Here is a 23,015-nt window from a genome sequence, read left to right as displayed (position 1 = left end):
ATTTTCATCCATTTTAGTTGCTAATTATTCATTTGGATGAATATCGTTATATGCAAAGTTTGCAGGCTTCTCACATCTCTGTATTTTTCAACAGGTAAAGATAGTTATTTTTACACCTCCTGATAACCTCCAAGATTAGCTCTTCTTTTTGTTTTTGTGTTTGTTTTTCGAGCTGCACCTGTGGCATTTGGAGGTTCCCAGGCTAGGAGTCCAATTGGAGCTGCAGCTGCCGGCCTGCACCACAGCCACGGCAACGCCAGATCCAAGATACACCTGTGACCAATGCCGTAGCTTGCAGCAACGCTGGATCCCCAACCCACTGAGCGAGGCCAGGAGTTGAACCCGCATCCTCATGGATACTAGTCCAGTTCCTTTTTTTTTTTTTTTTTGTCTTTTTAGGGCCGAATCCACAGCATATGGACGTTCCCAGGCGAGGGGTCGAATCGGAGCTGTAGCTGCCAGCCTATCCCACAGCCACTCAAGATCTGAGTCGTGTCTTCGACTCACACCACAGCTCATGGCAACACTGGATCTTTCACCCACTGAGCGAGGGCAGGGACTGAACCCATGTCCTCATGAATGATGGCTGGATTCATTACCATCGAGCCACAGTGGGAACTCCACTAGTCGGCTTCTTAACCCACTGAGCGACAATGGGAACTCCCAAGATTATCTTTTCTACAAACAAACAAACAGAATCACATCTATGTATGGAAGTTTGGCCTTGAAGATTTGAAAAATAATTGTAAAGATAAGCAACTGTTCTATTTGTTTCCCCTCAAATCAAAAGTCAGTCTTTCTCTTGCATGAGACAGTGATTTGTTGTCCCTCGTGCAGAAACACAAAAGTGACAAGGTTGGTGTTTCAAAGCACACAAAACGGCTTTGCTCAACACAATGAGATTCATCATCGTTCCTCCAGAAAGAGGGTTAACGACGATTCCTGGGCCAAATGGGGCACTTCGCTTCCAAGGGCGGCAACGCATTTATTCCGCCTGAAGGGCAAGACGCGGAGCTGACAGAGTGTCGAGCGGATTCTTTGGCAGAGTTGGTCAGAGATGCTTTGGCTCACGGCCCCTCTGCCTACCCTCTGCTTGTTAGCCATGGACCAGGAGGTGGAATTATTACCCTTAGAAACACTTCATCCCGTTCACTTGCTTTAAAAACCACGGGAGAAGGTTTAGCTAAAGAAAAGCAAATTGTAACAAAGCAGTTGGTAACCGAGACGCTGGTCGCTAAGATCCCCAAACAAACTATTCGGGAGCCTCTGTTCAGAGCTTTATGTTATTTCCTTGATCCTTGAGACACGCAGCAACCCTGCAGAGATGCCTGCGTCCCCCTCGCATCCCCTCCCTCTTCAAACCGGCCCTAAATCTTGACTCTCTGAGTCTCTTTGGCGTGGAGGAAACCTCTGAGCCAGACAAATGGTAGTGCCCACCGCTAAGGAGGGGAAAGGGACCAGGCACACTGGGAGGGCAGAATGCGAGGACAAAGGGTCACGGAGAGGTTCCCGGCAGGCGACACGTTCCCACCCACCTCCCCCCACCACGGTGCTGGATGGTTGCAACAAAAGGCCGCTTGGTTTGTAGACAATCGGCCAGCCTCGCAGTTACTGTCGCTAGTTACCGAGTCTCAAAGAAGAATGTTCATCTGGATACGGAATGACATCTACCCTGTTAGATTTAGGTTAGAAGAGGCTCATTGGTGGCCTTCTTTTTCAGTCTATACCCAGCTGTTCTGGTGTCATAAAGACAGAGCTTGGCCAGTGCCCCCAGGCACACGTGACTGAGCTGGCATACGTGCCAAGGCCATGTTGTCAGTGTCAGCAAGCCCACATCACCCCAACCACAAGCATACATCTCTCTGCTGTGTCAACGCCAACGACCACTTAATGTTCAGGAGTGAGCTGGGCCAACACATCCTCAAAGACGAGAGAGGCTTTGCCCTTGAGGATCAAGAAGGAGGGTGTGGAGAGAAGGACAGGAGGTGAACCCCCCAAATACGGGGGACCCCCAGACAGACCTGTCTGGGTGTGGCGTGCAGAGGAATCAGAAATACTTCCCCATGTGGTCAGGGAGTCCTGCGGTCCCAAGGCACAGTCCCACAGACTGTGTCACGGGCAAGGATTGGGAAGCCTGCTTTAGAGCAGGGAAAACCAAGGCACGCTGCGGTTAAATGATCTGTCCCAGGAATGTGAAAAAGAGCCACCTTTGCACTTGGACTGAGTTTTGCAGAGGCGAGTCCTGGAGGGCAGACATCCGACTTGGGGGCCTCTGAAGGCAGCCGAGAAGGGAGAGCAGGAGCCGGGCCCTGCAGATGGCGAGCTGTGTGTCCTGGGGGGGCTACCGAACCCTGAGTTCCTCGGCTGTGAAAGGGGCCGGAATGAGAAACTACAACGATTCTAAGCTGCAGATATGAAGCAGATGGGAAGCGTCCTGTTCCTCTTCACAAGCCAAGAGCCAGGCCCTGTAAGAGCAGACGCAGATTCCTGCAGAGGGAAGGGCGGGGTGACCTCAGTGGTCAGAAGACTCACCCCGAACTCTGCTTGGCCGGACGATCCTCGGCACATCTGGCTGCCTGCTCTGTAGGCCGCTGGCCGGCCCTAGCGGCGCTGTGACAGATGACTATGGTACAGGGGCCTCGTGGCTCCCCCAGGGGCCCCTTCCGCCTACAAGCCAAGCTTTCCCCTGAACGCCAGTCAAGCATGAGGCCAGTGTCCACAGATATGGTCTCAGCAGGAACTGCTGGGCACGGGCCAGCCTGGCCACCGGGTCCCACTGGTCCACAAGCCCTTCCCCGGTTCAAACCCCCAGGGCCTGACAGGCTTTTGACCTCAGAACAAAAGCGGGGGCGCAGACCCCCTATGACCCAATACCCCCCGAAGGGTGTTTGGCAGCAGCCCTTAATGACACTCAAAAATAGCTCTACACAGAGCAGAAGAACTTTCACGGGAAAGGGAGAAACCATTAAAAGCCACAGGTTTCGATTCGGGGAGGTCCCCCCACCCCCACCCCAGCAAATGATGTCCCACAGGGCCCAGTCTAAATAACAGCTGAGCTCCCAACAGACATTTGGTTTTCAGAGCCTTCTGGATTTTGAAACCACAGATAAGGGATTAGGGGCAGATTTAGAAGCTAGTTCTCCCTCAGGCCACTGGATCTTCAGGCATCCAAGATAAACATGCAGGAGACAACGAGCAGACGGGCAGAGTGCAACCTGGGTTCCAGGGCACCTGCCCGAGGCCTGGACATGACTTCTGGGCAGGTTTCAGCTGATGCTTCAGCCAGAATGGAAAACCCCACAAGTAAGAGGTATTACAGCAAAATCGCTCCAAGATGATTTCAGGGAGAGTAGGAATTAAAAAAAAAAAGGCAAGGCACTTTTTACCCAGGATGTGGCCCTGAAGAACAAGGTCAATATTCGGCAAACATATTTGAGTAGATGAGGAAATTTACAGTGACGTAAGGAAATTTATGGTTTTAAGAACATGCTATAGAATTCTATAAATAATCTTGTAATGGCTTATGCTTTAACCTTCCAGATTTCTGAATGTCAGTTTTCTTAAAAGGCATCCCTATCAATAATTGTTTCAAGGTTTAAGAAAACAACCACCGCAGCAATAAAATTTGCAGAATTGAAAATGCAATTAGCTGTGCCGTATTTTCTCCCTCCCTCCTTTCCTTCCTTCCTTTCCTTCCTCTCTCCCTTCCAATTTATTTGTTTGTTTGTTTTGCTTTTCAGGGCCACACCTGCGGCATATGGAGGCTCCCAGGCTAGGAGTCAAATCAGAGCTGTAGCTGCCAGCCTACACCACAGCCACGGCAACACCAGATCCGAGCCACACCTGGGACCTACTCCACAGCTTGCGGCAACGCCAGATTCTTAACCCACTGAATGAGGCCAGGGATTGAACCCACATCCTCATGGACACTTTATAGGGTTCTGAACCCACCGAGCCACAGTGGGAGCTCCCATATTTTCTTTCTAAATAAAGTGTTCTTATATAGGTAGATTGCCAGAGCGATATAGACACTAACACACAGAAGGCGACATGGCACTGTTCAAAGAACCCTGGGTTTTGCTGGAGACCTGGGCTTGGGATCAGTCACTTCCTGAACCGAGTGGCGCTGGGGAAGCTAACATCCACCTGCCATCTGACCGGGCGCATCATCTGTAACAGGAACGTGACAGAAGAGCAGGGATGTCACTTACGCTAGAGCGCGGTGGTGAGAATTCAGGGAGAAACAGATCTGAAGGTGCTTTTCAAGCTCTAAGGTACTAGACTGGAGACGGGGTTACACTGGGGTTGTGTTTTAAGGTCAGTACATGAGAGGGACATCGTGTCAAAATTACTCTTGAAAAATCCCTTTGTCCACAGTGTTTCACACACATGGTGTTGTGTACACCGAACCTCCTCTCCATAAGTCCCTCCCACGTTAGAACAAATTACAGCAGGTGGCCTGTGTTTCGAGGCCACACCAAACAAAAAAAGAAGGTAAATCAACAAAATAAAATGGTATGTATGTGTATGCCTGTGTGTGTGAATTTCTATATATACAATACATACAGACATATAGAGACATACATACATATATATATATATATAGTTGTGTTTTTTTTCACCAAGCTACGTACACAAATATGTAGAGTCCATGACTATTGAAAGCTGCTACACTGACTCCACTCTCCAATGACTAAGAGGCTCTGCTCCATGCGACGGAGTTATTTCACCGCTGTAAACAACGAAGAAGTATTTCTGGTTGTCCCGAACAACTTTTCAGGAGCAGGAAGTGCTCCCTCGGCCTTCCATGATCATTTAAAGATAGCACGGCCCTTTGTCTAATTTTAGGATTTGCTTTTTCACGGAACAAGCAGCTATTAGACCCACACTATAATGAGGGCCGTGTGCAGAGCAACGGAAGGAAGCAAAACAAAAAGACAAGGCAGGGTCCCCACCCTCGAGGCGCGTGCTGGCTGGTGGTGGAAACTAAGGCTACACAGCTCGCCCCAAGCAGAGTGGAATGAACCAAGAGCCAGTCAGAGGGTACGGAGCAAAATTTGGAAAAGCAGAAGAAAGAGCAGGTGACCCCGGGTAGATCAGAGAAGGCTTCACCCAGGAGACAGTGGGTGGGCTGGGTTCCCAGGATGAACTGTATTGCAGGGTGGCAACAGGTATCGATAAAGCAAAGTTACAGAGGCCCGGGAACTCCCAGCCTACTGGAAAAGCAACGCACCCAGCAGACAGAGGGATAAATCCAACATTTACCAACTGCCTACATGGCATGAGGACCTGGGCTAGATCAATGCAGCTGCAACCCTCAGGATGACACAAAGGTGATACACGAATAAATCTTCCCATCTGTATTCTAGGCGAGACCTCCAGACCCTCCCCCGTCCTCTGAGCTGGGGGGTGCCCTGCAGGGGTGTGGGGGTGCAACACGGCCCCTGGCTCCCTGGCTCCTCTTTGGGTTTGCCCAGTGGGACACAGAGCCGCAGATGGGAGGGAGGGAGAAGAAGAGTGAGGTCAGGGTGTTTATTCTTTGTAAAACGGGCAGAAGCAAAGATTCGAACCCACATCTGTCTCCAAAGCCCATGCTCTGAGCCTCAGGAAGGTAATGTGGTGACAGACTACGGGGGTCTGCAAAGAAAGGCGCCCAGTTTGGGGTGCTGATTCTCAAGAGTTAATGACTCATTTTGGACACGGGCAGCCCACGCCTGTCCATCGTTTTAAACGGTCCTGTGAACGCGAGGCTCCAATCAGACAGTCATGTCAGTGGATTGTGCCAAATGTGCAACAGCGATCTTAAAAAAAAAAAAACAAAAAAAAAAAAAAACCAACAAGAACACAGAGATATTCCAAGACTCCAGCCCAGATCCTTCCTAGATCATGGGTTTCACATCTGCTGTTTCCTTTCTTAGAGCCTTAGCTAGTGGCGAGAGAATGCAGGCTATTGGTGATCAGAAGGCATATGTCACGGAATTTCTTCAGCGAGCACATGCCCCTCATCATCTTCCTAAACTGCTCTACAATTTTTTCCACCCCCAGCCCCAAGACAGCAGAGATGCTTGGCACCATTCTCTGCTTGTCAGAGTGGCCTTTGGGGCTGCTCCATGCCATACGGAGCAGGTTGGGGTCTAAGCCCTGTTCACGCTTCCTGAGCCTGACCTTGCGCTGACACCGGCTCTGGGAAAAGAAGACGCTTTTTATTCCAGGGATTCCAGAGATAAGATGCATAGACTTTACCCAGGCTGAGCGGAGCTGCTGGTGACACACGTGGGTGTGCTCTGGTGACACCCCAGCAGGGGCTCTGACAGCCTCAAACTCTGGGGCAATTACCCCTCTCTCTGCACCTGGCTTTGAACCCTGAGACCTTGTTCAGTTTGGGATTCTGTAACTCACGAACCTGTTGGGTTTTTTAAAAAGGTTGTGCGAGGGAAATAAGCCTGTTACAGAAAGACAGATACTGCAGGATCGCACTCACGGGAGGTCCCCAGAGTCATCAAATTCATAGAGACAGCAAGTGACTGGTGGGTGCCAAGGCTGGGGCGTGGGGGCGGGGGAGAATGGAGCTTATTGTTTAATGGGGACAGAGTTTCAGCTCTGCCAGACGAAGAGCTCTGCGGACGGATGGTGACAATGGTGTCACAACCACGAGAACGAACTCAACACCGCTGAACCGAACACTTGAGAGTGGCTGCGGTGGTCAGCTTCATGGTGTGTGTGTTTTACCACGATTAAAAACTCAAAAAGGGTTCTGAGAAGAACAGGGGAGTAATGAATGGAATGAAACAGAAAGAACTAGAACTGTGGACAGGGAGCGTGAACGGTTTCATTAATACCCAGTCACGGCCACTGGCGTGGGCCACGCACAAAGCACGTGAAAACTTTCCAAGTGGGCAACTACAAGACCGAAATGACCGCTTAGCGTCTCCACTCTGAAGTGACTCCATCTTTGGGTCAAGACACTGGGACTGAGGGCCCACGGTGCCTTTCTCTGGGACCGGCTGGTCTGGAAGAAGGTCAAGGTTGCAGCACTGAGACAACAGCCTAGGCTTGGGGCACCAAGAAACCCGCCCCCCCAGTTAAATCTGCTCCAGGGGGGCATGGAGCTGCTCCAATGGTGCAGGAGGACTGGGGAGGGGTCACTGCAGGGAGGCAGGGGAGTGGCATGTAAATCAGCCTGGCATGTCCAGGCACTGGCAACCAAGGGCCCCTGGTGGGGAGAGGCCACCCCGGTCAGGAAAGTGGGCAGGAGGCGGTTCACAGACTCAGCCCCGCATCCTCGGAGCAGGCAACTTTCCTGGGACTTCGAGTGCCTCAGAGACAAATGAGATGCCTGCTTCAGAGAGTGTGGATCTGGGCCATGAGAGTGTGCCCCCCCCCACCCCCCGCTGAAAAGCCAGGGGCCCACACACCATCTCCTCCATCCTTTCAGACTATGGCCAGTCCCATCATTTCATCCATCGCTCCATTATCAAATTATCAAACAAAACTGAGCGCTTAGTAGTCCGTGGACCACAGAGTCAAATGCCTGGGTTCCAGTCCCAGCTCAGAAAGGGACTCACCAGGCAACCTTGAGCACGTGACTTAAACTTCCAGAGCTCCCGCTCCCTTTCCTCACCTGTGACCACGAGATGAAGACACCTCCATGGTCACAGGTGTAAGCGGCAGCGGACAGCACCACCAGCGCTGTCCGAACTCCCTCACGCCCCTGCCGCCCCCACCCCAACCCCAGTGCCCACACGGGGGAGAGAAAGATGAATGGGATGTGGCCCCCACCTTGCAGGAGCGCCCACTCTGGTTGGGAAATAACTGCTCTGTGCTGTCAGAGCTGTAATTACATCCAAGATGCCGTCTGAACAGATATTTTTATATAATTAAATTATATCAACTCCACACAAGGCCGTTTTCAAGGAAGGCAAAGAGAGAACACACAGAGCCAGATTTTAGTCTTTGAGAGCAGTGGAGTGTGGGCCATCCTGCTTAATTACTTTCGAAAGGACTAATTTGGGGAAGCCTCGCTAACCCATCATTATCTTTTATTATATCGCCCATATGTCCCCCGGGGAGCAGTCTCCATGCTTTACAGGCAGGATGGTTTTACACATTCCAAGTGACTTGATGTTACATGAAGTATCACCACTAAGTGCTACTCCGAAGGATTTTCAACTGTTTACGAGGCTATAATTGGGGCTCAAAAGATGCTACAGCATAAGACAGTCCTAACGCTGCCCAAATGCTTCTCGACTGGAGCATATTTTTCTAAGACGGGTAAAATTCTTGTTACACAAAATAACTTGGGTGCTGATTTAACAGTCAAAGCTTTTTTTTTTTTTTTTTTTTTTTTTTTAACTGCTGAAAGTGCTGGTGTTGCCAAGAACTACTTCACTGTGTCAATTCCTTTGGCTGAAAAGAATTTGTTTTAAGCCTGTTAACCATCCAGCACTTTTTGCAAAGGTTTCTACCTCTTGATTCAAGGGGACCAGGGCCCGGCTGCAGGTGTTCTGTTACATTCCTGCAGGTAAGTTCTGACTCCATCTGGCCTGTCTCCTCACTGTTGACCCACTGTGTTCCCTCACCCGCGATACCTGGTCTTCTGGATGCCTGGTCTACTGGTTCTTTGATGAAGGAGAGAGTTAAAAGTCACACATCCGTGCGTGTGGATGGGCATACCTGTGACGCATGTACAAGTATGTATGCGTGTGTTCATATACACGTGCGATATAAAGGATGTACACACTTACAGCATGTGCACAAAAGTGGTGTAGAGCTTTTTGTATCTAACCTCAAGGTAGCATGCACCTGTTACAGGTGAGGTCTTCCGTGTGGTGTGTGCGTTCCCTTCTTTTTTTTTTCTTTTTACATCCACACCTGCAGCATATGGAAGTTCCCAGGCCAGGGGTCGAATTGGAGCCACAGCTGCCGACTTATGCCACAGCCACAGCCGTGCCAGATCCGAGCCGCACCTGTGACCTACACTGCAGCTTGTGGCAACGCCAGATCCTTAACCCACTGAGCGAGGCCAGGGAATGAACCTGCGTCCTCACCGAGACAATAACCTCACGGAGGCAACACCGGGAGCCTCTGCCAGGAAAGTGGTGACCATCTACTGGAAGACCTGAAAATAACCCCCTGTGACAGGCCTCTGGGCTAACTGTAGTGACAGAGGTTTATGTGGCCACCAAGAAAAGACTCCTCAGAACCCTCGGGAGCTGGGGTGATGGGAGGTGAAGGAGCTGGGGTCAGGAGCAGTTCAGAGAAGCCAGGCAGACGCCCCCCGGTGGGCCCTGAAGACCCTCAAACAGGAGGCCGTTTCCCAGATCAAGGAGGAGCGGTCCAAGCATCTAATTACGCCTCAAGTGAGCTCACCTGCCCGTGGATTCTATTACCAACTCTTCAGTGATAGCCCTCATACTTTTTATCTCCAGCCAGACGTCTCCCAGGCTCCAGGCCCGGCAGCCTAGAGCCTATACGGCCTCTCGGCGAGTATGTCCCACGAGCCCCCAAGTGAACCATCGTCCACCTGCCCGGCCTGCTGGCTCCCCTCGATCTCCGCCCACAGCGCTCCCTGGGGTGGACGAGTCAGGAGCTAGGTGCATCCCCGCGTCCTCCTCCTCCCCCTGCTCAGAGGACTTAAGCATGCGGGGCGGGGTGGGTGTTAGCCCGGAGGTCCCCCCTCCCCGTGGAAATCACCACCTTCTCCCCCTGGGTCCACACAGCAGCCTATCCTCCACGCTGATGGGCGAGCCATCCTTCAAAAGCCCTTCAGAAGTCTGACCATTTCACTCTCCAGCTTCAAACTCCCTACTGCGTTCTCTCTGCTCCTTGGAAATGAGAGCAAACTACTCAGTGGGGCTGAAAGGCCCCATGGGACACCCCCAGCCTCATCAAGCTCTGCTCCTTTGCCATTCACCACAAGAGACTCAGTTTCCAAAAGGCTCCACCACCCCCACCCCCGATCCCGGGGCCTCCTCCCCTGTCTGCAGGGCTCTCCTCCCGCTCTATCCCCACCCCCTCTCTTTTTCTTTCTTTTTCTTTTTTTCCTTTTTATGGCTGTACCTGCAGCATAAGGAAGTTCTAGGGGTCAAATCAGAGCTGCAGCTGCCAGCCTACACCACAGCCACGGCCACACCAGGTCCGATCGGCATCTATGACCCACGCCACAGCTCACGGCAATGCTGGATCCTTAACCCACTGAGCGAGGCCAGGATCAAACCGGCATCCTCACCGAGACAAGGCTGAGTCCTTAGCCTGTGGAGCCACAGTGGGAACTCCCTGGTCCCCTTTCAGGGAGCGGCTTCCACCTCTCCCAGGAAGGCGCTCACACAGGCCTTCCTTAGTTTGATGCTGGAAATACTTCTTCTACTTCTTTGCACCATCTATTCCCCGGGGTCGTTAACAACTGATGGGAGCCGCGACACTGAGTGTCCAGTTCCCGATGTGGGCTTCCGGAAAGCCAGCACCCCGTGGACCCTCAGATCCGTGTCACAAGGAGCACGGCGGGTACTCCGCCACTTGCTTAACAAAAGGAAGTGAGGGTGGAAGCAGAAAGCTTGGTTTGGGGCTGCAGTTCTCACACCAAACCCCAGCTGGGAACTGGCGAGGGTCTGAACTACAGCAGAGGGAGGCACTTGGGGACCAGAGCCTCCCAGGCCCTCGGTGGTGGGAAGCAGGCAAAAGAGGGGTGAGTGTAGGACAATGACTAGGAAACTGGGATGTTTCTTGGGAAGGCCGTGTTTTGACTTTGTTTTTTTTTTTTTTTTTTTTTGTCTTTTTAGGGCCGCACCCGCAGCATATGGAGGTCCCCAGGCTAGGGGTCCAATCCGAGCTACAGCTGCCAGTCTACACCACAGTCACAGCAACACCAGATCTGAGCCACGTCTGAAACCTACACCCCAGCTCACGGCCACGCCAGATCCTTAACCCACTGAGTGAGACCAGGGATCGAACCCGCAACCTCCTGGTTCCTAGTTGGATTCATTAACCACTGAGCCATGATAGGAACTCCACTAGTTAGTTCTTAACCCATTGAGCCACAATAGGAACTCCCAGACCATGTTTTAAACATTTTTCATTGTCCTGTGCCCACTGTAGGTATTCACTCGAAATTGGCTCCATCTGCCGAGTGAACTTAAAGGCCTCTGTCTCCGTGAATACCTGCCTAACCATCTCTAGCCTCACTATCTTTAACTGTGAGCTGCCCATGGTCCTTGAAAGGCTATTTGTGGGAATGATTTGAAGGCCAGGACAATGATGCCTGCCCTTGCAGAGGGCACAGAATCAGGACCCAGCCAGTCCTGGACCACATGGCCGTGATGCACGACTGTCTGGCCGCCGCCCCTTGGAGGGCCGGCCCCTCCCTTCTCTCTCCCTCTGCAGGTAGCCCAGTCTCCTGGGGAACAGCACACCTCGGGCAGGCTCTGGGCTTGGCGTTCTCGTCCTCCTGTATCACCCGAGGCTAAAGGTCAGATGTGCCCCTTCACCGAGTGCGTAGTTTATTAAAGACAGAGTTTAAAACTTTTCCAGAAGGCTGGCAACATAAACAGGTGATTACAATGTAAGACACAACTAAGTGCTCTGTAAAAATGTGGTTTTCCACACAAATAGTTACTATCCAGGAAAGATACAGCTTTTTTTTTTTCTTTCTCCTTTTCTTTTTACAGCCATACCTGCGGCATATGAAAGTTCCCAGGCTAAGGGTCAAACCAGAGCTACAGCTGCAGGCCTACACCACAGCCACAACTTGGGACCCGAGGTGCATCTGCGACCTCTATACCACAGCTCACGGCAACACCAGATCCCGGACTCACTGATGGAAGTCAGAGACTGAATCCCAAATCCTCACGGATACCAGTCGGATTCGCTTCCGCTGTGCCACAATGGGAACGCCCTACCTACATCTCAATTAATAAATAAATAAAGAAAGATAAACTTCTAAAGAGAGATTTCTTTACAGTAAACTGAAGAGAATGTGTTTGTGCTTATGGGACAGCCCCAGTCCTATGTGATGTTAAAACAAATGTGCTTTCAGCAGAATATGAAATTTGTGTGTCAAATAGCTAGTGAGAAAAACATGAAGCTTTGGGGGGGCATATTGATAATAACTACATAGCCTCTGGAGTTTACAGCATACCTTTTTATTATCAATGCTTCTGGTGGCATTTAAAACATTGTGCTAATCCTAGAATCCTCTATTAATAAGCTAGGATTTTAAAAATGAATAATCATATTTTTCCTGAAAAAGATTTTTGTAAGTACTAAAAAAAAAAAAAAAAAAAAAAAACACTGATTTTAAGTCCTTGGGGAAACTGTTTTGCTAATAAAAGTGATGCTTTTATGTACAATTTTCAGTGCTCTCCAGGATTGTTTTTCAGGCTTCTAGTTTTACAGCCAGAACAGATTACAACAGTAGAAACAAAGACATTACTTCTGTTTTATCCACCCTCCACTCAACTACAATGTTTATTTTTTAAGAGACCAAATGAAAGACTTAACACTATCTCAGAAATTAACAATAACCAACTAATGGATACTTTTAAAGTACAGTTTAGTGAATTTTCCACTAAAATGCATGGGTTTGTTTATAATGTCATAAATGCTTGTGGTTTGGCTATAAAATAAATTCCTTGCCGGGTGGAGTACCAAGTGTACCAATTAGAAATTCTCACTTAGCTCGGGTGCTTGCTCTGTACTTTCTCATAGAAGCGTTTTCTTTGGATTTTGCTCTCAGAGAAAGCCCGAATCACTCCTCTGCCACCACACAAGGATCCATAAGCGGTCTGAAAAGACGTCATATTGTTGCATTCCGATGATTTTCTCACCTGAGTTCCTGGATCCTGTTTCAAACCCAACTGTCTGGCAACTGGAAAATCCTATCAGAATCATAGTCAAGAGAAAGTGATCAGAATTGTAGATGACAAAATATTTCTAAGATTTTAAAGTATTCTTAATTCCCCAAATACAAATGCTTAGGAATGAAAACAAGTTTTCATTTCAAAACTAGAAAAAAATAAATGGCAGTAGCTCAAAAGATTCCTTCGGTGACATCAGACTGTCATCGGAACAGCAGGTAGTGTGGACCTGACCTGCCATGGTTATTAACAAGCAGCACCTGCAGGGGAAGAAGCCCAGCTGCATCAGGTACCTGGCAGGTACACCATGTACAGGCGTTAGAAGGAACCTGATAAGGTCTCTCATTACACCTTTCCAGGCAAGAAGGAAAAAAGAGGCTATTAGCCAGGATCATAACCTTTAAGGCAATGACCAACTTCCATGTTGCTATAGCACTAAAATATTTTATATGAGTATCGGGATTATTTACAGCATTATGATACAGTTTACAATTATGTTGTACTGGAGGAAATTTTCTCTCCAAAAAGAAAAGGTAAAAAGTAAGGGAGAAAGGGCTTAGCCACAGTACATGTAACACAGACACGAATTTTAGGTGAAAGGTAAGAGGTAACAACGTGAAGTGACCAGCAAAAGAGCTAATATGATCTTGGGCTGCATTATCAGAAGTACAGACTTTAGAATAAGGGAGGTGATGTATCCCGCTCATCTCTGCTCTGTTTAAAAACCATGCTTGGAATACCACATTCAGTTGCGCCGAAGTTTAAAAGGCACATAGACAAAAGAAAGTAAGTGATCGGGCAAACCAGGATGATTAAGGATCTAAAATTATGTCTTGTGAAACTTCTTTTAAGGTAATAATTTAGTTGGATGAAGAACCGAGAAAGAGCTATCAGGATTGTCTTCAAACATGTGATGACCTAGTACACGGAAAAGAGATTAAACCTATTTTCCATGGGCCCGAGGGGCAGAACTTGGGTCAGATTTTGACTGCATTTAGGAACGGACAGGCTGAATTATATAAAGAAGGACTGGATTTCAGGGGGAGATAGTGAGTTTCCTAGTTGCTTGGAGCTGCTCAAACATGGGGTGAACCTTTGGAGCATCCTCCTGTGGGACAGAGATTTCAAGCCCGGGAGGGATGGGTGGACTGAATCAGTGGAAGATGGGGCAGGTGAGGAGGGCCAGACAGCGGGTCCTCTCCCCACTTCAGCAGGAGCCCTTCCACTTTATCTGCTTTGCACTTGGGTCCTGGGGAGCTGGACTTGGAACAAAGAGTGACAGGCTTAAGGACATAAACCATGAGATGAGATCACCTTTTTGGTCCTCCTCGAACGCTGGGATTCTTATAACCTATGGCAACGAAGCAAGAGTGTGCATTGACTTGTTTGGATGAGCCATGGTTGAGGGAAGAATCACAAGTGACTCAGAGAAATGAAACAGTAACATTATGTGCTTCCCACCCACTTCCTTCCCTCTTTCATCTAGCTTCTTGACTCCCGATTTTTATATCAGCAAGACCTTGACAGTCAGGTTTCAAAAACTTGAAACGGGCTCCACAGAAATGTTAAACCAGGAGTTACCCTGGGCTCCAGCAATTCCATTCCTGGGTATCCACCACAGAGAAATGAAAACATGTGGTCACACAAAAACTTGGACATGAATGTTCACAGTAGTATAATTCGTGACAGTCCAAAAGAAGAGACAAGCCAAATGCCTACCGACTGGTAAATGAATAAAGAAAATGAGCTCTATCCATACGATGGAATATTATTGGGTCATAAAAAGGCATGAAGCACTGACACAGGCTACAACATGAATGAACCTTAAACCATTACGCTAGGTCAAAGAAGCTGGACACAAAAGGCCAGATATTATGTGATTCATTTATATTAAACATCCAGCATCTACAGAGACAGAAAGTAGATGAGTGGTTGCCAAGGGGCCAGGGCAATGCGAGGGGGAGCCTGGAATAGGGAATGAGATCTAGGAGGTCCTGGAGTTTCTTTTGGGAGGTGATGAAAATGTTCTAAAATTAGACAATGCTGATGCTTGCACGATTCTGCGAATATACGAAAAGCCACTTAATTGTATGCTTCCAAAGGGTGAATTTTTATAGAAGGTGAATTATATCTCCATAGAGCTGTTATTAAACAAAAACATTCATGCTGGTATCCAAGGCTTACTAGTTACACAGCCTTATAAAGTCAGACAATCTCCTGGAGCCTCAGTTTCCTCCTACATAAAAGAGGATGGTAACACTACCCACGTCGAAGGAAGGCTCTGCAGAAGGATGGTGCAGCATTTCCCAAATGAGCAAGCGCTTAGAAAGGCGAGCTGCAGCCCACTCTCCAATGCCTGCAGTTTGTCTTCAGGCAATAAAAGAAGTTTGTGATTTCCAGCTCACTTTATAGAGTTCTCAAGAGTTTGAAGAAAAACAAAAACCAAGAAACACCACACACGTTTTCGACTTACGTGAGAGAGCCAGTATCTAAGATGACAATGGAGTCTTTGCAGGAGGCTAGATCCTCCTACATGGATATGGAACAGCCATTGCAAATGAGGTAGGAGAGACGGTAAGAGAAAATATAAAGGCAGATAAAGATTTCACTCATGAGAACAACATTTTCTCTTCCTTCCTTCTCGTTCATATCACTGACTTCTCTCTTTATCTCACCAGGAGGACACTAACTGTGACAGCCACCCAAATCAGAGGTATGGGTTGTATTTTCAGAAGCTAATACACAATTACCACTTTTTAGTTCCTGTCACCATCAAAAGCACCGCGTGTACTCAACAAATGAAAATGTATGAGTTCCTAGCCTACGCTGCTGTAGTCCTGCCATTGTAATGTAAATCTCTAATTTCAAAAGAAAAAAAATTTTTTTCAATGTAGCGAATAAAATATCCAAATGTTTAATTTAGTTCTTTGTTAAACAGTGTCTCCTCCATCCACTGCTTTAATTGAATCATCATAGTAATTAACTGGATTGCATTCGTTTATATTTGCACTTAATGAAAGCCTCTTAAAAATGAAGAATTTCCCATCAAAACATCTGTTGCCTAAGACATCATCAGTTAACACTCATTTCTGCCTCTTGGCTACTCTTGCTTTAACCTTTATTTATAAGGTAACCAAGAAAAAAGAACAGAGCTAAGAGCTTTTTAGGGAAGGGAGTTCATCAGTTAAGATTCAACTGTATTTTGAAGTGATCTTATTGCTTGATTCTAGCTATTTTAAAGTCATTTTTCTTTCAATTGTTAGCCATACAACATAGGGGCTGGTTTTTACTTTCTTTTAGACACCATTACCCTCAAAATTCCTCGCCGACATCTCTAAATTAACGATTAACAAGAAAAGGCAGAAAACCAAAACATTCTTGAAGAGACGTGGCGGTCAACTTCAGGACTGAACTGCTATTTAGCAGCAGTATGGCTGGCCTCGAACAACTGCTCACATGCCTACTCGATGTTCTGGAGATGTAACACCATTCCCATGACTCGAAACTACACATAAGGGATGCTGGTGGCCAGCAGAGTACCAAACACGGGCTACCTGCCTTCAACCCCGAAACTGCTGTTAAATTTGGAGAGAGAGCAAAAACTTTCTTCCCTTCCACTGAAGAGGACATTAGCAAGTTAATGAAGGCTCGCATGTGATTAATATGAAAATTATAAGCTGCCCAAACTATCAGAATACATACTCTCCCATGAAAAAGATGACACATCTCACCCCTGAGATTAAAATAATCATTACAGAGGATGAATCAACCCAGTTAACTTTATTGCACAGTTAAGACCTCCTATTTGCAAACAGGTGTTGAATAACTAGAAAAGTTCCCCTAAAATCACAATTACAGCTGCAAAATAAATCGCTCCAGTTGTCGAGGCATCTAGAATTCTAAACTATTCCGACTGCACTGTACGCAAATTCTATAAAATATACATTTTTTAATTGGCCAAACTTTTGGGATTCTCTAATACGGCAATAAATCCAACATATAAAAAAATGTATGGTTAACTTTTGTGCATGAATTATCGCACATCGTGTTCTGATAAAATATGCAATCTGCTGTGAAAAATCTTTTTCAACCCTGCCAGGGACTAAAATCTTTCAAGCATAAAAATTCTGTATACATATCTTTTAAGATGCCACATTGGTAGCTATTAGGTTTCCTTCCTGTGAAAAACAGCAAAAGGAAAAAAAAACCTATGACCCCCGTAAACAAAACAGTCAAAACACTTGGAAGCCAGGTTCACTCTGCCTGTCCATTTAAAAAGCTCTAGACTGCCTGAAACTGATGATTTCATCAAAGTAGAACTGAATGGATCCTGAGGGTCCGTCCGCAACAAACGCTGCGCACATCCTCGAAGGAGTGTTTTGTTATTAAGAGATTTGTTTTCCGAGTTCTTCATCCAGACCTTTCCAAACAGATGCGAGTTTGGAAGCAGAAAGCAACACGTCCCCGGAGCCCGGGGGGCGGCCGGGCCTCCCCACGCGCAGCCCGGCCGGTGCGCTCGCGCGGGTCTCCCCGGGACCCGCCGCCCCGCGCGCACTGGCCGGCGCCGAGCGGGAGCGGGAGCGGGAGCCGGGCGGGGCGGGGGCGCACGAGGCGCGGCCCCGGGCCCGCGGCCCAGCACAATGCGCCCGCGGCGGCGGGAACCGCGCGCCCCTCCGCAGCAACTTTGCGCGGCCTCCCCGGCCGCCCGGCCTCGCCCCTCGGCCCGCTCCCCGCCGCGGCCGCCGCCCGCCCGGCCGCCGCCCCTCACCGTTGCAGAACTGGAGCAGCGAGGACGTGTCGTACAGGCTGCTGTAGCTCGAGAAGCCGTCCTCCATGCTGAGGCCGCCGGGCAGCGCCCGCTTCCCCGGCCCGGCTGCGCCGCCGCCGCCGCCGCCGCTCACCCCCACACTGAGCCGCGCCGAGCGGCGGCCGGCGCTGGCTCTGGGGCCGGCCCTGCTGTGGCGGCGGCCGCTGCCGGTTACCATGGCAACCCCGGGCCCGCCGCCGCCACCGCCGCCGCCGCGCGAGCCCGGCGCCCGCTCTGCCCGCCAGGGGGCGGCCTCGGCGGGGGACGTGGCCGGGCGGGGACGGGGCGGGGCCGCGGGCGGGCTGCCGGGGCCCGGGAGCCGAGGGCGGGCGCGCGGCCGGGGCCGGGATGCGGCGCGGGCGCATCGCGGCCCCGGGCCCGCCTCTCCGCGCGGCCGCCGGCGCCCCCCTAGGAGGGCGGGACGCGGGGGGCGCGGGGACAAAGGAGAGGCGGCGACGCGGGAGGGGGCGCTGGAGCCCGCGCTCCCCTGAGGCGCTGTCCCCGCGCCCGCGGGCAGCGCCAGGACCAAACATGGACAACTTGCGAGCCCATTTCGGTTGCGCTTCCACCTCGGAGCAACTCCACTTTTGGCCACGTCCTGCGAGGCGCGCCCCTCTTGCTGCACGTTCTTCCGCCACAGCCAGGCCCTGCCTCGAATGAGAATTAGCGCAGGGCTTGTAACTCCGCTTGACCCTTTGCTGGCGGGCGGGAAAAAATGGGGCTTCCCACTTCAAAAAGAGGCCCTCGTGATGTCAGGCTGGACAGGCTGCCGCGTTTAAAGGAGCTAAAACATCTGCTCTGTTCTCTCCCGGATCAGCCCCCGGGGTGCAGATTTGTCACATTACACACTTGTTAACTTGTTTCAGGACCCAAGGAAATCTGTATTTACTCTATCTCAGAAAGACGGAGTTGGAACAAACCGCCGTAGTGGGAGAAACACACAAATCCACGGGTTTGTAACTCTTCCAGTCCCTACCTACACAGGCCGTGTTGCTAGTTAGAGTCTCACTGCCCAGGGCCAGAAAATAAAGATGCTGGCAGATAAGTGAGGAAGCAAGAAAAAGAAGAGGTTTGCCGACCCGCTGGCCTGGCCCAGAACAGACTGCATAACATGTACGCTCCTGGTTGCGCAATGGTTTCAATTCACTTACCGTGCACAGTTCTGAAGGGGTTCAAGTTGTAGCAGAAGGCTGGGTCAGGGGAGGGGCTCTGCCGCTGCCCAAGTAGCATCTTTGGTGTATGGCCTAGCACAGCAGCCATGGATGCTCGGGGCAGAAGGGAGAGGCTGAAGCCCTCGTCCATGTCCCGGTCGGTCGTGGTGACCAAGGACGGAAGACCAGAGGGACTGTTAATGGGAAAGCAGGTGGTAGAGGGGGTGTTGCCCAGGGGCTACAGGTGCTGTGGCTTTGACTGTGACCTGGCGTTTGAAGGACCATGTAGCTGATTGTGGAGGAAAGAAGGAGCAGAAGGAGCTGGGTCTGGCCGAAGGGCTGGCCTGACACGAGCGGATAGCCTGCACTGCAGAGAGTGGGAAGTAAGAGCGGGCTGAGAGAAGCCAGGTAAGAGAGGTTCGGAGACCAGGCAGAGGAGCTGGGCCAGACACGGAAGGAGGCCCTGGGCGGCCGAACTCAGGCTGGTGGCTGCTCAGAGTGGTGTTAGAGGTGAGTCAGTGAAGCAGACCGCAGGGGTCAGCCCCTGGAGCTGGAGCGGCCCGGGATGCCTGCAATGCCCCACAAACAGGCAGTCCAGGTCCAGACAGTCCCAGGGTAGAGGCTGGGAGACTGGCCAGAGGGCAGCTGCTATAGGACGATCCAGCTGGAGGGATGGAGAGGCCGAGAGAGGACGGCAGTCCTCCTGTTAGAGATGCCCTGTAGCCGCTGGGGATGCAGACCCCTGGGCAGTGAAAGAAGGGGGTGTGGGGTGTCGGCAAAGGGGCTGTAAAGGAGAGAGTGGAAGCGCAGAAGGCAGCTGGGCAGAGCCTTGGAGAGGAAGGAGAGGAGGAGATGCCAAAGAAATTGTCAGAGAGGCGGGACAGCGGGCCTAGCAGGTTGTCTCCTTAGGCTAAAAGCACAGAAAGCTGCAAAGAGGTGGGCCTTTTCACAGGGCTCTCCGCAGGATGGGTCAAGGAGGGTGAGGCTGGGAAAAGGGCTTCAGTGTGGTGGCAGAGGACTCCCAAGTGACGTGGAGCATCTTGGTGAGGCAGTGGGGACCAGAGCCAGGCAGCTGAACATCAAAAGGAGAGCACTCATAGATGCCTCTTTCAGAACTCTGGCAGGAAAAGGGAATGGGGGCCAAATGTAGAGGGCAGAGGTGGCAGAAGGGTCACGTGAAGCCCCCACCTCCGCCCAGTACAGGGGGACCCCCTGGATCCCAAAGGCAAAAGGAGGGGCTTTCGAAGGGCAAGACTTAACACAGGCGTGTATTTGAACGTGGCCCTTCTCTTTTCAAGTTTCCCCTTCTAGTCCAATCTTTATACCATCTCTGCTCCACTTTGCAGTTTTTATATGTCAGGATATTTGGGATAAGTGGCATCCTCGAACTTTGAAAGGAAGTGATCCTCATGAATAAATGATTAAAAGATGCTTCTCTTTTAAAAACGTTAGCATTCAGGAGTTCCCATTGTGGCTCAGCAGGTTAAGAACCTGACACAGTGTCTGTGAGGATGCAGGTTTGATCCCTGGCCCCCCTCAGTGGGTTAAGGATCCTGTGTTGCCATGAGCTGTAGCATAGGTCACAGATGCAACTTGGGTCTGGCGTTGCTGGGACTGTGGCGTAGTCCTCAGCTGCAGCTTCGATTCGACCCCTAGCCTGGGAACTTCCATATGCCACAGATGTGGCTGTAAAAAGAAAGAAAGAAAGTTAGTATTCCTGATTTATAAGGTTAAAGGTATTATACTTGGTGGCCCCAACAAAGAAAGGTTAGGGAATAAAGAAAATTCAGGGAGTTCCCGTCGTGGCGCAGTGGTTAACGAATCCGACTAGGAACCATGAGGTTGTGGGTTCGGTCCCTGCCCTTGCTCAGTGGGTTAAAGATCTGGCATTGCCGTGAGCTGTGGTGTAGGTTGCAGACGTGGCTCGGGTCCCGTGTTGCTGTGGCTCTGGCGTAGGCCGGTAGCTACAGCTCCGATTCGACCCCTAGCCTGGGAACCTCCATATGCCGTGGGAGCGGCCCAAGAAATAGCAACAATAACAACAAAAACAACAACAAAAAAGACAAAAGACAAAAAAAAAAAAAAAAAGAAAGAAAATTCAGAGATGGAACAGGAAGAAAATTGAGCTGGAGATTTTCTTAGAAGAGTCTACTTCCCCTAGAGCAAAATTACAAATAACAATTAAGAACTCAGTCCACTGCCTTTGAGATGATAAAGATGGTTATTATACTGTTAACCTAGAGTATTAAACAGCTGTTTTTTTTTTCTCACAATGGTAAAAGCTTTCTTTCTAAAAAAAGAAAATTTTAGTGTAATTACAAGGATATGCGTGTTAAGTGAATTAGGCATAATCTGCACAGCATTTTAAAAAGATCTATGGAGAGAGTTCAAGAAAAATCTCTGAAAACCTAATTAATAATGTGAGATTCTGTGCCCAAACATTTTAGCAGACTGTTATTCCACATCATTTTGAGATAATTTATGGCCTGCATGCAAAGCATGTTGTTGTTGTGATAAATGATGTGTGCTCTCTAGGACAACGTAACCATAGCGTTCGGTGGCATTAATAGCAGCGTTGCTAGCACATGTGAAAAAGAGAAAGGAAAATACGGCTCTGTAGTCTATTCATGAGGAAGTAATAATAAAAAATTACCCCCGGAATCTAAAGCCTTGTGCATCTATAGTTTCATTCAACATTCCTTCAGAAACAATTCTACGGTACCAGGCACCATGCTTGGGGCTGGGGGAAATAGCACCCAAAAGACAGTGCCTTCCAAACTGTAGGGTCATGAAGTCAACCTAGAGTCGCATCAGCACTTTACCAAATGGAACAGAGTCGACTGCACTTCAATTTAAAGAAGGAGTTCCTGTCTTGGCTCAGTGGTAACCAACCTGACTAGCAGCCATGAGGACGCAGGTTCAAGCCCTGGCCTCGCTCAGTGGGTTAAGGATGCAGCGTTGCTGTGGCTGTGGCGTAGGTCGGCAGCTGCAGCTCCGATTCCACCCCTAGCCTGGGAACTTCCATATGTCATGGGTGTGTCTCCCCCAAAAAAGACAAAAATAAAGAGAAAAGAAAAACAGAAAATTCCACTGTGGGTATACACCCAAAGAAACTGAAAGCAGGGTCTCGAAGAGATATTTGTACACCCAAGTAAACTTGGGTGAGAAGCATTATTCCCAAGAACCAAAATGTGGAAATAACCATTGTTCCCTGATGGATGAATGCAGAGACAAATGTGGTAGCTCCATACAATGGAATACTAGTCAGTCTTAAAAGAAAGGAAATTCGGAACCATGCTACCACTTGAATGAAACCTGAGGATAGTCCGCACAGTGAAATAAGCCAGACTCAGAAAGACAAAGGCTGCGTGATTCTGCTTCTATAGGTACCGCGAGGGGTTGAATGCACAGAGACAGAAAGAACAGCCAGGGCTGGGGGTGGGGGAGGGGAGTTGGTGTTTAATGGAGGCAGAGTTTCCACTGAGGATGATGAAAAAGTTGGGGAGATGGAGAAAGGGGATGGTCGCACCAGATGAATGCACTTCATGCCACTGGCCTGGACACTTAAAAACAGTTAAAACGGCAAATTTTAGGTTGTGTATATTTTACTACAAGGAAAAAAAAAACAAAATAGGACATATCAGGGTGCACTGACTACAGTAAGAAGAAACACTGGTCCTTGAAGCACGGCTTGAAATGTCTTCCTGGGTTCTGATTTGAGATGGACCATGTATTTCTCCCTGTTGACGGATAAAACAATCATACGCATAAGAATGACATGACGAATTGTGAGAAGGGCTGGGAGGGTTTCAGATTATTCTGGATTATTCTGGAAGGTCTGAACTGGAGCAAAGAGCCCGTGGGAACTGCTTTGGGTAAATAAGTCTCCTGTGAGGAACTGAGATTTATCGAGGTGGGAGACCCAGTGACCTCTTCACAGGGCTCTGGTTTCATTCTACGAGCAAAGAAGAAGCTGCCCATCAGGGTTTGGGGTTAAATTCTGCCTGCTCCACCATTCGTCTTATGTTGAAGCGCCAACTCCTGGTATTTCAGGATGTGACCTTATTTGGAGAGAGAGTCTTTATAGAGGGAATGAAGTTAAAATGAGGTCATTACAGTGGCCCGCCTCCAATCTGACCTGTGTCTTTATTATTTTGTTTTATTTATTTATTTATTTTGGTCTTTTCAGGGCCGCCCCTGCAGCAT

General features: G+C 49.5%; 1 protein-coding gene across 7 annotated transcripts in view; it reads right to left on the bottom strand.

Moving 5' to 3' along the window:
- The window catches only part of EML1 (echinoderm microtubule associated protein like 1), a 187,511-nt gene that overhangs the window by 117,846 nt on the left and 46,650 nt on the right, over positions 1-23,015 (bottom strand). For 3 of the 7 annotated variants that reach the window (XM_021099693.1, XM_021099694.1, XM_021099695.1), the window contains exon 1: positions 17,620-17,873. The exons of 3 other annotated variants lie outside the window; for them this stretch is intronic. In XM_021099693.1, the coding sequence (XP_020955352.1) occupies positions 17,620-17,836 (217 nt within the window). In that variant the 5' untranslated portion in view covers positions 17,837-17,873. Of the gene's footprint in view, positions 1-17,619; positions 17,883-23,015 lie in introns of those variants that run through there. One more of the 7 variants, XM_021099692.1, reaches the window with a different exon arrangement.

This window comes from Sus scrofa, chromosome 7, assembly GCF_000003025.6.
Source record: "Sus scrofa isolate TJ Tabasco breed Duroc chromosome 7, Sscrofa11.1, whole genome shotgun sequence".
In the NCBI taxonomy this organism is placed as follows: domain Eukaryota; kingdom Metazoa; phylum Chordata; class Mammalia; order Artiodactyla; family Suidae; genus Sus; species Sus scrofa.
This window is presented reverse-complemented; position numbering and strand designations above follow the sequence as displayed.